Source organism: Vipera berus (genome assembly GCF_964194415.1).
Source record: "Vipera berus genome assembly, chromosome: 1".
In the NCBI taxonomy this organism is placed as follows: Eukaryota; Metazoa; Chordata; class Lepidosauria; order Squamata; family Viperidae; genus Vipera; species Vipera berus.
The window spans coordinates 351,464,003-351,479,339 of record NC_138202.1 but is presented as its reverse complement, the minus strand read 5'-3'; the positions used below and the strand labels follow the sequence as shown (position 1 = coordinate 351,479,339).

Sequence of the window (15,337 nt, the reverse complement as noted above, 5' to 3'; positions counted from 1 at the left end):
TTTCTCCAAAAGTATTACTTATCCCGAAAATAAGCCCTAGCTTGATTTTTACATGTGCGCCTAATATAAGCCGTACCCCAAAAATAAGCCCTAGTTAAGACCCCGCCCACTCCATCCCGTCGTTCAAGGCCGCAACAGGGCAGGAGGTCGTGTGGCACCGCCACGAGGTCAGGCGAGGCAGATGGCACAGGATGGAGCTGCCCCATGCGCCCTCTGCACCCGCATATCTCAGGGCCCCTGCAGCTAGGTCACTCCCCACTCGACGACCTGCCCCTGCCCATTCAATGACCTGGCTGCCCGCCTGCCTCTTCCTTTTCACCTGCCTCCTAAGCCGGACTGCCATGCAATGGAGGATGGGCGGGGAAGGCTCGATCCCCTCACCAGGTCCCCCTCCACATTTCGGGGCCAGGGGGGAGTGATGGCAAAAAGCTTGCACTGCCTCTGCGCATTAGCCACATTCATTTCTTCGGTCCCCACTGTACCCCGCCCCACTCTGCAGATCACCTGCCTGCTGGCAGCCATCACCTCCTCCTCCGCCACCTGCCGCTTGAGTCCTGCACCGCCGCCTCGCACTGCCTGCTCCCCATTCACCGTTTCGATGGCAGCAGCTCTGGAGGCCTGCAGCGCTACCTCGTCCCTGGGCTGGAAGTTTCAGCCTCCTGGCCCCCTTCGCGGCTCTGCCCACACAGCCACCAAAATGACAGGTGGAAGAGGAGGAGGTGGCAGCAACAATCATGAGATGCGCTGTGCGGCCAGGGGCAAGCCAAGAGACAATTGGGATCGCCTGCCTCCACCCCGTGCTTCTGCCTCCGCCCGCCCACTCTGTCCAACCATCCCAGCTTGCACGTGTTCCCCTTATGCCTCTTTTGGAGGCAAAAACCATATCAGACTGGGCCTTATTTGGGGGGGGGACACGGTCGGAGCTGGTAAAAGGTCAACATCCTGAAACAGACCAAAGAGATGATGACTAAGAGAACATAAGCTCAGATTCTGGGATGCTAGTTCCAGGATTAGTAGCAACACTGGAGGTTTCTAAGAAGAGACCGGACAACTGCTTGTCTGACCAGGTATAGGGTTGCCTGCCTGAGCAGGGGGTTGGACTAGAAGACCTCCAAGGTCCCTTCCAGCTCTTGTTATCCTGTTATTCCATTAAGCAAAGAGCGAAATATCTTTTATTCAGGAAGCAATGAAAATGCCTCTCACAGAGTCAGGCCCACAGCTGGGCCTTATGAGGAGCAGCTCCCAGGACATGACTCTCTGTTGGACCTGTGTTCTGGGGCAGCAGTCCCCAACCTTTCCAGCTCCATGGACCGGCAGCAGCGGTGACGGCAGGTGGAAGGGATGGTTTTGCGCGTGCAACCTAATTCTGCATGTGCACAAATGGAGTTTCACATGCTCGGCTGCCGCTTGCACAGCCCGGATCCTAACAGGTCACGGACCGGGGAAGAGTCCATGGACTGGGGGTTGGGAACCAGCTGGTGGAATTCCCTGGTTTGAATCCTACACTGATAAAAGACTAGTCTCGTTTCTCTACTGCTGCCTCATCCAAGGCTGTGATGGTGTAGTGGCTACTTCTGCTGACTCCTGGCTGCCAGCAATTTTGGCACTTTGATTCTCAAGCTTGACTCAGCCTTCCATCCTTCCGAGGTCAGTAAAATGAGGACCCAGATTGTTGGGGGCAAGAGGCTGACTTTGTAAACTGCTTAGAGAAGGCTGCAAAGCCCTGTGAAGCAGTATATAAATCCAAGTGTTATTGCTATCCCTCTTCTAGGGCTCTGCCACATGTCTCTTTTGGCTATGACTCTGAGTGGACTTTGTGGACTTCAGGCTCTGAATGCAGAACTCTTAAGCATCAATCTCCACTGGCACTGCCAGCATTGCACTACCAGGAATGACCTTGCCTTCCCGGTGTTTTCCCTGAAACCTGGCTGTCACTGCTCAGCCGAGTGCTCTACTTGCCCTTTCGTTACCTAAATTACTGTCCCATCATTCAACCACATTCAGCTTGCTTCTGTGCGATTGTTGGGTCTAGAACCGGTCACCCTTGCTTTGCTACAAGCGCACAGGCCATGGGGGAGAGACAGAGGAATGAACTGACTTGCCTAACTAGATTCAGCATCATGCTCTCAATCCTGGCTTGTCCAAGGTGTTCCGAGCTGCCTTCGGTGTGGTTATCAAGCAGGTTCTTCATGATCGCGATGGTCTGCTCCACAAACTGGGTATTGGTATCATTTAACAAGACCTGCGCAGGAGCAAAACATGCTCTTGGTTATAAATAATAAAAATATCCACCATGTTTCCTTTGAAATTCTTCTACTTTTCTGCTTTGTGTGTCAGCAATTTTTTCAGACCCTGGAGAAGTTTCTGATAGCTCACATGTGTTATCAAGCCCCATCTGAGAACACAGATATTTTTCAAGATATTTTGGGCATCCCATGAAATCTCAATGGTTAACATATGCTAACTATAATGTACACTATAACTTCAGTTATAACTTTTTTTAAAAAAAAAATCTATTTCAAGGAGCAATTACATCATCTAAGCATGGAAAAGACATCGTGTTACACTTCTTTGGACAGAAAAAAAGACGAAGTGATTGATGTCTATGGAAATTCTCAGTCATCCAGCTCATGGTTGGCCCAAAGGTGCTTTTCCAAAAGGCAACTGGATTTTGTTTTTTTTTTCCTTGAAGAAAACGGAAGAAGCTTCTTGGTTGAGAAGCAAAACAAAAAGCAACTTTGTGACAAAGTGATTGATAGCATCTTAGTGAATAAGGGCAAGACAAAAATAACTTTTATCTAGATATTGAGGATGAAAAACTAGCTAGTACTTCTGGAGAAGTTCTGCTGAGGACAAACTACTTCCCAAAATTAATTTCCAAACAGAAATCTCCAGAATTGGCCAACTAATCAACCAACCAATCAACAAATCAATCAGGGCATTTGTCAGTTTGTTTAACTCACTCTCTCCAAGGGAAAAAGATGGCTTATATGGACACCCAGCCAGTTATCAAATCTGACTCTGAATTATTTTGTTTGTGAACACCACCCTTATCCCATAACAGTTAATCTGATTTGTCATCTAAATACAGGAGTGTGGTAGAAAGGAGGAATCCTGCTTATGGGTAGTCCTCAACTTACAACCACAACTGAGCCCCAAATCCCATTGCTAAGCAAAGCAGTTGTTAATTGAATTTTGCCCCATTTTGCAACCTTTCTTGCCACGGCTACTAAGCGAATTACTGCAACTGCTAAGTGCATCATGCGGTCATTAAGCATATTTGGCTTCCTCCATTTACTTTCCTTGTCAGAAGACGGCTGGGAAGATTACAAATGGCGATCACATAGCCCCAGCAGAGTGCAACCGTCATAAATACATGCCAGTTGCCAAGCATCCAAATTTTCATCACATGACCGTTGGGACGTCGCAATGGTCCTAAGCATGAAAAACGTTCGTAAATCGCTTTTTGCAGTGCTGTTGTAACTTTGAACATCGCTAAATGCATGATTGCTAAGTTGAGGGCTGTCTGTATGGTAAGCTGCTTTGCAAGACAGTTTAACTGAAACTGAGCTTTTACCTGCCCTTGCGAGTCGAAGAACTTGCTGATGATATTCTTTAATTTGTTGAAAAGCGTCGGGTAAAGGGCAGGGCTCAGCTCCAGGCCTACGAGGTCCTTAATGTTGGTCCGTATCTGCAGACCCACTTTCTCGTGGGTACAGACCATTAGGGACAACAAGCGATCCATGAACTTGCTCACGGGAGTCTCGGTGTTGCCGTCAGTCGACAGCATGGAGATCATGGAGCCTTTCCGCTCACTCACAGGGCCCATGGGGGGACTGTAGGATGGAAAGGGTGTGTTGCCGCGATGCTGCAAGCACACTCCGCCCAGGGCGCACAGAAAGCCGGTCATGTTGATCCACTCTTGCAAAGAGTCTGTGTCGGACAGGTCTATGGAGCCTCCACCGCTGACATGGGACATCCGCCTCTTGACTATTGTCTTGTGAAGGCTTTCAGCAACCTGCAGAGAGTGACATACAGCAAGGTGGGATGAAGTCAGCAACGAGAATTCTATAAAGCACAAAAACGGAAAGGCATGTGAATTCTCACAATGGAGGGAGAAAGTGGTGGGAGTTGGTGGAGAGGGTGAAGCTAACGATTTTAACTAAAGAGAAGAACTTGGCCAGTTGTGTTCCCACTTTGGAAACCAATTCTGGATTTCATGGCCGAAACGGGGGGGGGGGGGGGAATGGAATTTCGATACAGGTAGTCCTCAACTTACAACAGCTCGTTTAGTGACCTTTCAAAGTTACAACGGCACTGAAAAAAGTGACTTATGACCGCTTTTCACCATTATGACCTTTGCAGCTTCCCCAGGGTCACATGATCAAAATTCAGGTACTTGGCAACTGACTCATATTTATGACAATTGCAGTGTCCCGGGGTCATCTGATCACCTCTTGCGCCTTCTGACAACGAATGGAAAAGCCAGATTCACCTAACAACCCTGTCACTAACTTAACAACTCCAGTGATTCAGTTAACAATTATGATGAGAAATGTCGTAAAATGGGGCAATATTCACATAGCTGTCTCGCTTAGCAACAATTGTGGGCTCAATTGTGGTCGTAAGTCAAGGACTACATGTATTAGGTTTCAGTGACTAGATCAGACATGTCAAACACAAGGCCCGGAGGCCAGTTCCGGCCCGCGAAGTGGTTTCATGCGGCCCGCAAAGCCATCCTGGAAACAGTGAGGGAACGGCCCCCACTGCCTTGGCCCTGGCCCAGAGACCCTCCTTCTGCCAGAGACCCTCAGATCTGTCCCACTCCTGCCCAGGCCCCCATAGGCACCCTTGATGCGAACCATGTAGAGCTGGCCACACCCACCCAGTAGGCCATACGCACTCTAGCCACGCCCACCCAGTAGGCCACACTCACCCTGGCCACACCCACCAGGCCCCCTGAGGGCAACTGCAATGCTGATGCAGCCCTCAATGAAATTGAGTTTGACACCCCTGGACTAGATTAATCTTGTTGTTATAGAAATGGCTGTTATTTCTGGTACCCCTATTAGAAATGTAAAGCAAAAAGCTGAGACTGTCACTGTACATTGCATTCTACTGCACCCAAAAGGAAGACACTGTGTTTTTTTTCCTTTTTCCTTGTATTCCTCTCCCTTTCCCTTCTGATCTTTATTTTCATTTGTATTTTATATTACAATAAACTCTAACAGACACCTCAAAAAAAAAGAAAGGTGAGATGCAAATGGCACACTGCTGAATTTGTGTGTATTAATGACAGGGGTAGGCAACCTTGGCTCTTTTATGACTCGTGGACTTCAACTCCCAGAATTCCTGAGTCAGCATGGCTCAGCATGGAAATCTTTCTCTTTCTCCTCAGCATGGCTGGCTCAGGAATTCTGGAAGTTGAAGTCCACAAGTCATAAAAGAGCCCAGGTTGCCTACCCCTGGGATAGGGACTATTCATTCCAGAAAGGAAACTAGTCCCTCACAAGGACATAATTCTCTTTCTAGACAACCTTAATCCATCAGGAATTAGGCTTTTCAGAAAAGAATTGCAGCTCAAACAAAGTATAGCTTAAATCTGGTCCCATATCCAACCTAAACTGGCTCTTCATAATGCTTTGCTATCACTTGCTATGAGAGGATTCATGAGATTCCCTTTTAAAAAGCCTTTCTAGTTTCATTCTCATTCTTTTAGGTGCTTCTTTATATTATTAGCTTCATTAGATTTGATATTCTGTGATGTTTTTTAAACAACTGGAAGGTCCTTTGGGAATGCTCCTGAAAAGCAGAACTGAAATGTTTAAAAGAAAGCAAATTAATATTCTGGTAAATTCACAACAATCCAAATACGTTTTGTGTTTTGTTCTACTCTGAATTGGCACGCAACCTGAACCTATCACAGTGGATTAAATTTCATACCCAGTGGCTCAGCATGTGTACATGCTGGACATAAACTGTTTCAACACATCCCCTCAGAATGCCGCTTATAGGGCATATAATGTCAAAACAACTCTACGCAAAAAGTTTTTGCCCTATGCCATCACTCTGCTAAACACCTAATTCCCACAGCACTATCTTATGTCTAAGGATGTTTTCCTATGTAGCAGGGCTGTATTACTATTATCCTTCTCATCTTTCCTATTACTATCTCCTATTGGTATCTTATGATTTATCACTTTGCTATTTGTATGTACACCGAAAGCTTATAAACCAGAGACAAATTCCTTGTGTCTCCAATCACACGTGTCCAATAAAGAATATTCTATTCTTTTCTATCCAATGATTAAGCAAACAATGGGCCAATATAACTTTGGTTTATATAACTGAACACATCGCAACTTTATCTGTCTATACCAGGGGTAGGCAACCTTGGCTCTTTTATGACTAGTGGACTTCAACTCCCAGAATTCCTGAGCCAGCCATGCTGAGGGGAAAGGGAGAGGTTTCCATGCTGAGCCATGCTGGCTCAGGAATTCTGGGAGTTGAAGTCCATGAGTCATAAAAGAACTAAGGTTGCCTACCCCTGGTCTATACAATAGGGACCAGAGAAAGCCAATCTGGTATAGTGGTCTGAGGTATTGGACTAAAAACAGAGAGAGCAAGGTTCTACTCCCAGGTTAGGGCATGGAAGTCAGTTGGACAAGTTTGGGCCATTTGTTCTCTCTCAGTCTTTGGAAGAAGGCCAAACCATCTCTGAAAAGGTTTCTTGCCCCCCAAAAAACCTGCACAGATCATCTGCCTATGTAGTCACCAGAGGTCAAGACCGATTCGAAGAACAGTAACCACCTCATTTCCTCCCTCCCACCCCAGCAGATAGTCACAGTATTTTAAAATTTTATTTGTTACTTAATTTATAAGCTACCTATCTCGCTGCCCAGAGTGCCTTTTCCGAAAGGCAGCCAAACAAATGACATAAGCATAATCTCAACAATTGAATGAGGGATTTCAATGTGTTCTGAAGAAAAAACAAACAGACTTCTAACCCTTAATGCATAAATGTAACAAACCACACAAGCGTGTAAAACGTAAATTTTCAAAAGAAAACAAAAACCAGTAAAAAAAAAAAGAACATTAGGAGAAGTTGCACTCAAGCAAAAATGGAACTTGCTTTCATTTTCCTCAAAGGCAAAATGAAAAGGGAATTTGCTGGAGTAGCAACGGAAGGATAAGGATGACAGGAGTTGTCGCCCAACTTTTCTAGAGGGTATGTTCCTTTAATGACCTTGGTCTTACCTGGCCATCTTCCATCTTAGTCTTTGGATAGTTGAGGATCAATTTTGTAGCCGCCTCCCACTTAAAATGTGTATCTTCCCAAGCCTACAGCAAACCGGAAAAGATACTGTTTTATCACACTGCATAAACGAGCCTAAGGCAACAACTGCTGACTGCTGAAAATAACTTTTTTTCCCCCCTCAGAAAAGGAAAAAAGCTTACCTCGGTGTTACCTGCTGTTGGATGTTCAATACGCCTGAGCAGGGCCATCACTCTCTTTTGAAGAGCTGTTCTTCCTACAAAGAGATGCACTCAGAAGCTGAGAACATTTTCTTAACATTGTTTTATTAACAGCAGAAGTGTCTTGGTACAAGTCTTCAATGGAGAATTAGGACTGCAGAAACAAACAATTGCAGGCAACCTGCCTTCCATTGAGAACCCGAATACTGTAAGAACCAGAAAGAGGGCTGAGAAAATATCTACAGACCCACCACATCCTGGACACAACTGTCTTATATGTAAGGATATCTAACCATGTAGTAAGGCTGTATTGCTATTATCCTCCTCATCTTTCCTATTAACTACTCCTATTGATATCCTACGACTATCACTTTATTGGTTGTATTTTATGATTAAGACTGTATCTTTGATTTATGATTTATCCCTTTGTTGCTGGTATGTACAGAGAGCTTCTACACTGGAAACAAATTCCTTGTGTGTCCAATCACACTTGGCCAATAAACAATACCATAGCTTGCCCTGCCACAGGGGTGTCAAATTCACCACGTCACGTGATGTGTCGCGACGTATCGTGACTTTTTCGCCCCTTGCTGGAGCTGGGATGAGCGCGGCTTCCGCGTGACGCATCCAGCCCGAGGGGTGAGCAGTTTTGACATCTCTGCCCTAGCCCACCCTATCCTAAAATGAAGATCCTTTGCTTTTAAAAAAAAATGCCAAAATGGATCCACATTTGTTCATACTGTGCTGTACATTTTAATACAGTGGTTAAAAAAAATAAACTAATTGTAAAGAATTTCAGTTTCAAGAGTATAATTCAGACTTTTAATTTTAGATGTATAACTATGTTTCTCAGAAATCTCACTTATGAATGGTCCATCAACTAATCAACTATTTGCCAATACTGGTAAACCTCAAGTCTGCTTATCGCTGTCATTAACTTGTGGCAGTTGTAATTTGGGTCACCCACATAACCAACCCGATTTTACCACCTTTTTTTGAGGTGGTCATTAAGCAAATCATTGATCATTACACAAATCATCCCAGTTATTTATCCAATCTGTGCTGATTAAGCAAATATTGTGGTTGTAAAGCAAACTGATGTTTCACTCTGGGCAGAGTTTTGCCAAACACTGCAAGTAAATGCTGGTTTTCAGCAAAACTGTTGTGAAATTCAGTCACATGAGCATACAACGCTGCAAACAGGCGTATATGCACCCCAGTTGTTGAGTGCTCAAAGTGCAGTCATTTTGCAGGGAGAAACCATCAGAATTCTGAATCCAAATCTTAAATACCCTCCCAACTTTAAATGGTCGCTAAGTGACTGGTCAATAAGATGAGGACTACTTATATCAGGGGTGTCAAACTTCCAGCCTGGGGGCCAGATGCGTCATGCCGAAACCACGCCCACCCCAGCTCCGGCAATGGGGGGGAAAGTTGCGATACGTCGCGACACGTCACACAACATTGACACCCCTGACCTATATGAAATAAGCTGTTGTATTATCATTACTGTTGTATTATCATTACTGTATTATCATTACTATTATCATTACAGTCAACATTCTGAAAGTGTGCTTTTGAATTTGTAAGTCATCAGGGTTACATGGAAACTGAAGCAACAGGCATCAGGATACATGAACCTGTACTCAGCTGTGACTCCAGTTGCTAAGGATTAAGAATTTAAAGAAGTGCCTGACGTTTATCCACTGAAAATATTGTGAACATACTGAAAAGAAATCTCTTGTGTCTAATACCAAAGTTGCTTTTTCAAGAGGCAACTGGACTTTCTTGTTTCTCTTTGAAGACATTTTGCTTCTCATCCAAGACAGCCATGGCCTAGATGACCAAGACTCTCCACAGACATCTTATGTCTAATATTTTAGTTTTATGCATACAGCAATGGGACCTCTTCTTACCTGTAGACATCATATTGCTCACAGAAGCAAACTCCATAAAGGTATTATAGTTGGGCAAGAAGTTGTGAACTGACACCTCATCTACTCCACACCTGATATCTGCTTCCTCGCAGAGATGTCGAAAACAGGACATGGCCACCAGCACTGCCTCGGTGTCAGGGCTCCAGAGAGACATATACAAGGCAACTTCCAACTTGGTCTGGGCTTGGCGACATATTGCTGTCCCACTGCAACCTACGGTGCTTTCCTTCGGAAACAAAACATTGGTAAAGTCAACTGCTAGTTGCCACTGCAGTGCTTGTTTTTCACGTATTTCAAAACCTAATATCGTTCAGTTAGTCCTCAACTTACAACCATTCATATAGTGACAGCTCAAAGTTACAGCAGCACTGGAAAAAAGTTACTTACAACCAGTCATTCCCATGGTCACTTGACCAAAATTTGGGCACTTGGCAACCAATATGTATTTATGAAGACTGCAGCATCCCACGGTCGTGTGCTTGTCATTTGCAACCTTCCCAGTCGGCTTCTGACAATCAAACTAAATGGGGGTGGGGGTGGGTGGGTGGGAGAGATGATTCACTTTACAACCGCATGATTCACTTAACGCCTGCAGTAAGTTGCTTAACAACCATGGCAGAAAAGGTCATTAAATTGGGCGTGTCTACCTTAATAACTATCTTGCTTAGCAAAAGAAAGTCTGGTTCCAGTTGTGGCCGTAAGTCAAGGAATACCATTTTCTAGCACATTAGATACCCAGCAGTCATGGAGTTCCCATCCAAAACAGGTTTTTATCACAAATTCGGAAACCACTAAACGAAAAGAAAGTGGTGTCTCTTCTTTAATAGAGGAGACCATCATGCCACCAAGAAACAAACTAGTTCTTTTCTTTAGATAATGCCCCATTTACCTACCTGGGTGTCTGCAGAGGTTGGACTGCATATTTGGTCGGGAATTGATTTCAGAAGCTAAGCAAGGTTAGTTAAGTGTTTGGAGGGGGGCCACTCCCTGGGAATTTCAAAGTAGTTGTCTACAAGGTAGTCCTCGACTTATGACCACAACTGAGCCCAAAATTTATGTTGCTGAGTGAGACACTTGTTAAATAAGTTTTGCCCCATTTTACCACCTTTCTTGCCACAGTTAAGGGAATCTCTGCAGTTCAATTAGTAAGTGATGCAATTGTTAAGTACATCTGGCTTCCCCATTGACTTTGCTTGTCAGAAGGTTGCAAAAGGTGATCACATGACCCTGGGACACTGCCACAAAGAAGAGGGAGTCAAGCTATTCTCCAAAGCCCCTGAAGGCAGGACAAGAAGCAACGGATGGAAACTAGTCAAGGAGAGAAGCAACCTAGAACTAAGGAGAAACTTCCTGACAGTTAGAACAACTAACCAGTGGAACAACCTGCCTCCAGAAGTGGTGAATGCTCCAACACTGGAAGTTTTTAAGAAGAGACTGGCCAGCCATTTGTCTGAAATGGTATAGGGTTTCCTGCCTGAGCAGGGGGTTGGACTAGATGACCTCCAAGGTCCCTTCCAACTACTACTTCTTATTATTGTTCTTATTATTCTTATTGTTACTATTGTCATAAATGTGAGTCAGTTGCCAAGCGTCTGAATTTTGATCACGTGACTGTGGGGATGGTGCAATGGTCGTAAGTGTGAAAAACAGTCATGAGTCCCCTTTTTCAGGGCCACTGCAACTTCAAATGGTCACTAAGTGGACCGTTGTAAGTCGAGGACTACCTGCACTGAGAAATGGAAAAAGCATCCTGGAAAAAGGCCTGTGAGTCACTTCCATAATGACATCAAGACAAAGACATAGATGCAAAAGCTAGGGAACCAAACTTGATTGGAGGGCACATTTTTTTGGTTCCAAAAGACACGCCTAGGGGACACCAAGTTCAGAAAAGCTGCCAGAACTCATGACTGCTTCCCACTAATGAAGAGGCAGAAAATTACTTGCCAATTGTAGAAAGATGGAACCAACTTATTCTTTGGAAATCTGAACACATCCTGTACATAATTGTAAGACGTTAGATATATAGAAATCCTTCCAGCATGGGACACCCACAATGCCATGGGGAACAAATATATATAAAAAAACTAGGTCAATGTCAAAGAGTTTAGCCAAAGAGCTGGAACCCATAAATATGGAGCGTATCTGTTTACGGGTAGTATGACTGTGTAACTACAAGTAGTCCTCAACTTACAACAGTTCACCTAGTGACTGTTCAAAGTTACAGTGGCACTGAAAAAAGTGACTTATGACCTTTTTTTTCACACTTAGGACCGTTGCAGCATCACCATGATCATTTGATCAAAATTCAAACGCTTGGCCACTGACTCATATTTACGACGGTTGCAGTGTCCTGCCTGGAGTCATGAGATCCCCTTTTGCAACCTTCTGACAAGCAAAGTCAGTGGGGAAACCAGATTTGCTTAACAATCGTGTCACTAACTCTTCAACTGCACACTATTCACTTAACAACAGTGGCAAGAAAGGTCATTTGACAAGCAGCCAATGGGGCAAAGCTCACTTAACAACTGATTCGCTTAGCAACAGAAATTTTGGGCTCCATTATGGTTGTAAGTCAAGGACTACCTGTACAATTTATCAAACAAGCTACCAAGACTGGGTTCACTCAAAAAAGCTACAGAGAGAGAAAAAATTCCACAACGAACAGGAAGACTTTCATATTCTAACCACACTCTTGAAAATCACAGGGTGTACGAGATCAGCCCAGAGTTTTCTAGTCAGGCACATGTTTCAAGGTGACATTTTTCATCACTAACCACTGCAGAGATTCACTTAAAACTGTGGCAAGGAAGGTCGTAAAATGGGGCAAAACTCACTTAACAACTATCTCACATATAGCAACATGAGTTTTGGACTCAATTGTGATCGTAAGTCAAGGACTGCCTGTAGCCCAGGGGTCCCCAACCCCCGATCCATGGACCAGTACCGAGCCGCGGCATGCCAGCAACCGGTCCACACAAACAAGCAAAGCCCTATCCGCGGGATGCAGGCAGCACAAAAAAACACACCCCCTCCGGTCCATGGAAAAAACACTTTCTCCATGAAACCGGTCTCTGGTGCCCAAAAGGTTGAAGACCTCTGCTGTACCCCACAAAAAGAAGCGTTAAGGTTAAATACCATTCCACGGGGCCAACTCTCCCTTTACTCACCATGCAGAAACTCCCTTTGCCCTTCCGGAGCGGAGCTCCTGGGATACAGCGCATCATCTCTTCGTGGTCGAGAGAAATTTGATTAGCTCCACCTCCAGAGACATCACATCCCACCCCACAAAGGAAGAGAAAAGGGCAGGAACTTCTATCTGATTGCTGCAAAGAGAAAGAAGAAGAATTTAAAAGTCATCCAAATTTTGAAAAGAATGAAAAATACCAAAGAAACGTGGTGGGCGGGGGAAGGTGGCCAGTGGTCCCACATTTATCAAAGGAGAGAAAATAATAATAATTTAATTTAATTTAATTTAATAATATTTATATACCGCCCTTCTCCCTGAGGACTCAGGGCGGTTCACAGGGCAAAAGTCAAATACAAAGTACAAACATTAAAAAGAGATTAAATAATTGCCCAAGTTAAAACAATTAATACAATAATAAAACCCCAAAAATAAAATTAAGAGTACAAAAAAAATAAAAACCCCACCAATCCCCATCAGGCTAGGCCGGCTTGTACAAACAAAAACGTCTTGAGATCGCGACGAAAGGAGCGAAGATCGGGCGCCATCCGGAGCTCTACCGGCAACTGATTCCACAGCTCCGGAGCGCCCACAGAGAAGGATCTCCCCCTGGGCGCCACCAATCGACATATCCCCTGTCCCGAGCCCTCCAGAGATCATTCACCAGCGCGACCAATGCCGTCTCCGTGCTGTGCCCGGGCCTGAAACCCGATTGGTACGGGTCTAGATAATCCGCTTCATCCAGGACCAGAGGGAGCTGATGTGCCACCACACTCTCAACAACCTTCGCAAGATAGCGAAGGTTGGAGACAGGACGAAAGTTGTTCAATACAGCTGGGTCCAAGGCAGGCTTCTTGAGGAGAGGCCTCACCACCGCCTCTTTCAAGACGGCGGGGAAGCTACCCTCACCCAAAGAAGCCGATATAACTGCCTGGAACCAGCTGCGTGTCCTCTCCCGGGCTGCATAGACCAGCCAGGAAGGGCACGGGTCCAGTAAACATGTGGTGGTGCTCAGCCTCCCCATGATCCTGTCCACTTCCTCCGGAGTCACAGAATCAAACTCATCCCAGGTGGTATCGACAAGACCGCCCGTGTCCTGATCGCCAGACTCTGCCCAGTCAGAGTCCAGACCGGTCCGAATCCGAGCGATTTTGTCCGACAGATGCTGGTTAAACTCCTCGGCACGACCCTGCAAGGGATCCTCCCTCACCTCCTGATTTAGGAGGGAGCGAGTCACCCTGAACAGGGCGGCCGGGCGATTATCTGCGGACGCGATAAGGGTGGCGAAGTGGTTAGACCTCGCCTCCCTTATCGCAGCGAGATAAGACCTAATGTGGGCTCTTAGTCGCAATCGGTCGGATTCGGATCGGCTGGACCTCCAACCGCTCTCTAGGCCCCGTCTCCGACGCTTCATCTCCCGGAGCTCCGCAGAGAACCATGGAGCTCGACGGGATCTGCACCGTGTCAGGGGCCGCAGGGGTACAACCCGGTCAAGAGCCTCAGTGGCCGTCCTTGTTCTAACTGTCAGGAACTTTCTCCTTAGTTCTAGGTTGCTTCTCTCCTTGATTAGTTTGTAATAAGATACTTGTAATAAGTAAAAGCAATATGAACAACACTTGAAAAATTGATATATATATTTTTTCACAAAAGAGGAGTCCTCAAATGAGAGGACTGGAAATTTAACACCCATATAAGGGATTCTTTTCAGGGAACTGGTTCATTTATCTTTTGAGAAAAGCTCACACTTGCTGTACAGCTACAGTAGTCATGCTGGGTACGTGGCACTTCATGCCATCTGAAACAAATCTGCTGCCAGTCCTTGGTGCTTGCATGCAATACAGGTAGTCCTCAAGTTACAACTGTATTTGAACTCAGAATTACATCATAAGTTGTGTCCTAAGTGGATCACCACGTGCCTGTGCCTGATTTTATTATCTTTTTTTGCAAGAGTTATTAGGGGAACACCACCCCTATTTTACCTACACAGAGGAGGCTGAGAAATGGTAACTGGTCTAGGGTTGCCTAGTGAATTTTACCCCTCCTGGTAGGGATCTGAGCTGTTCAAAGCTGAAATTCCTCCCCACAAAATCAAACTGGTCCCTGATACAATCAACAAAATGCTTTCTCCATGGGTGACCGCCAATTCCTAAACCAAGAGCTGTCCAAAAGGTGTTTTTCAAAAGGCAACTGGACTTGCTTGGTTTTTTTCCCCTGGAAAATATTTTGTTTCTTATCCAAGATGTTTCGGTTTCTTCTTCTGAACTGAAGAAGCTTCTTGGATAAGAAGCAATTTTTTTTCAAGGAAAAAAACCCAAGAAAATCCAGTTGTCTTTTGAAAAACACCTTTAGGACAACCAAGATCTGGATGATTTGACAGTTTCCAAAGACAACTAACCCAAGACCTGTACACCTGAAGAATTATATATGAAAGCCTTATAGAAGTGCTGGATTAAATGTGTAAATGTCCAACAGGATCATATACTAATAGACAGTAATAGACAAATAGTATGCTTTGGTACACGGGATTACTCAAAATTTAAACTCCCCAAACAGATGTAGAAGAGATAAAGGGTAGCAATATCTTGAGCAACAAAAGAAACAAAGATTTTAGGAAAGATTTACATTTTCTTGCCAAGGAGATAGAATCTAGTGCACAATGTTAAGAAAACTGTTGTGGTACATGTTCATTTTCTTTACTGAGCAAGAATGTTAAAAATAGCTGGAGCTAGCCAAATTTTAT

The 15,337-nt window shown here is 44.9% G+C and overlaps 1 protein-coding gene across 1 annotated transcript in view; it reads right to left on the bottom strand.

Annotated features, from left to right (window-relative positions):
- NF1 (neurofibromin 1) overlaps nt 1–15,337 on the bottom strand; it is a 239,910-nt gene that overhangs the window by 163,276 nt on the left and 61,297 nt on the right. Inside the window, exons 17-22 of the mRNA XM_081346631.1 lie at nt 12,581–12,736; nt 9,393–9,639; nt 7,459–7,532; nt 7,258–7,341; nt 3,578–4,018; nt 2,103–2,242 (exon numbers count right to left, since the gene is read on the bottom strand). Of these exons, the coding sequence (XP_081202757.1) occupies nt 2,103–2,242; nt 3,578–4,018; nt 7,258–7,341; nt 7,459–7,532; nt 9,393–9,639; nt 12,581–12,736 (1,142 nt within the window). The remainder of the gene's footprint in view (nt 1–2,102; nt 2,243–3,577; nt 4,019–7,257; nt 7,342–7,458; nt 7,533–9,392; nt 9,640–12,580; nt 12,737–15,337) is intronic.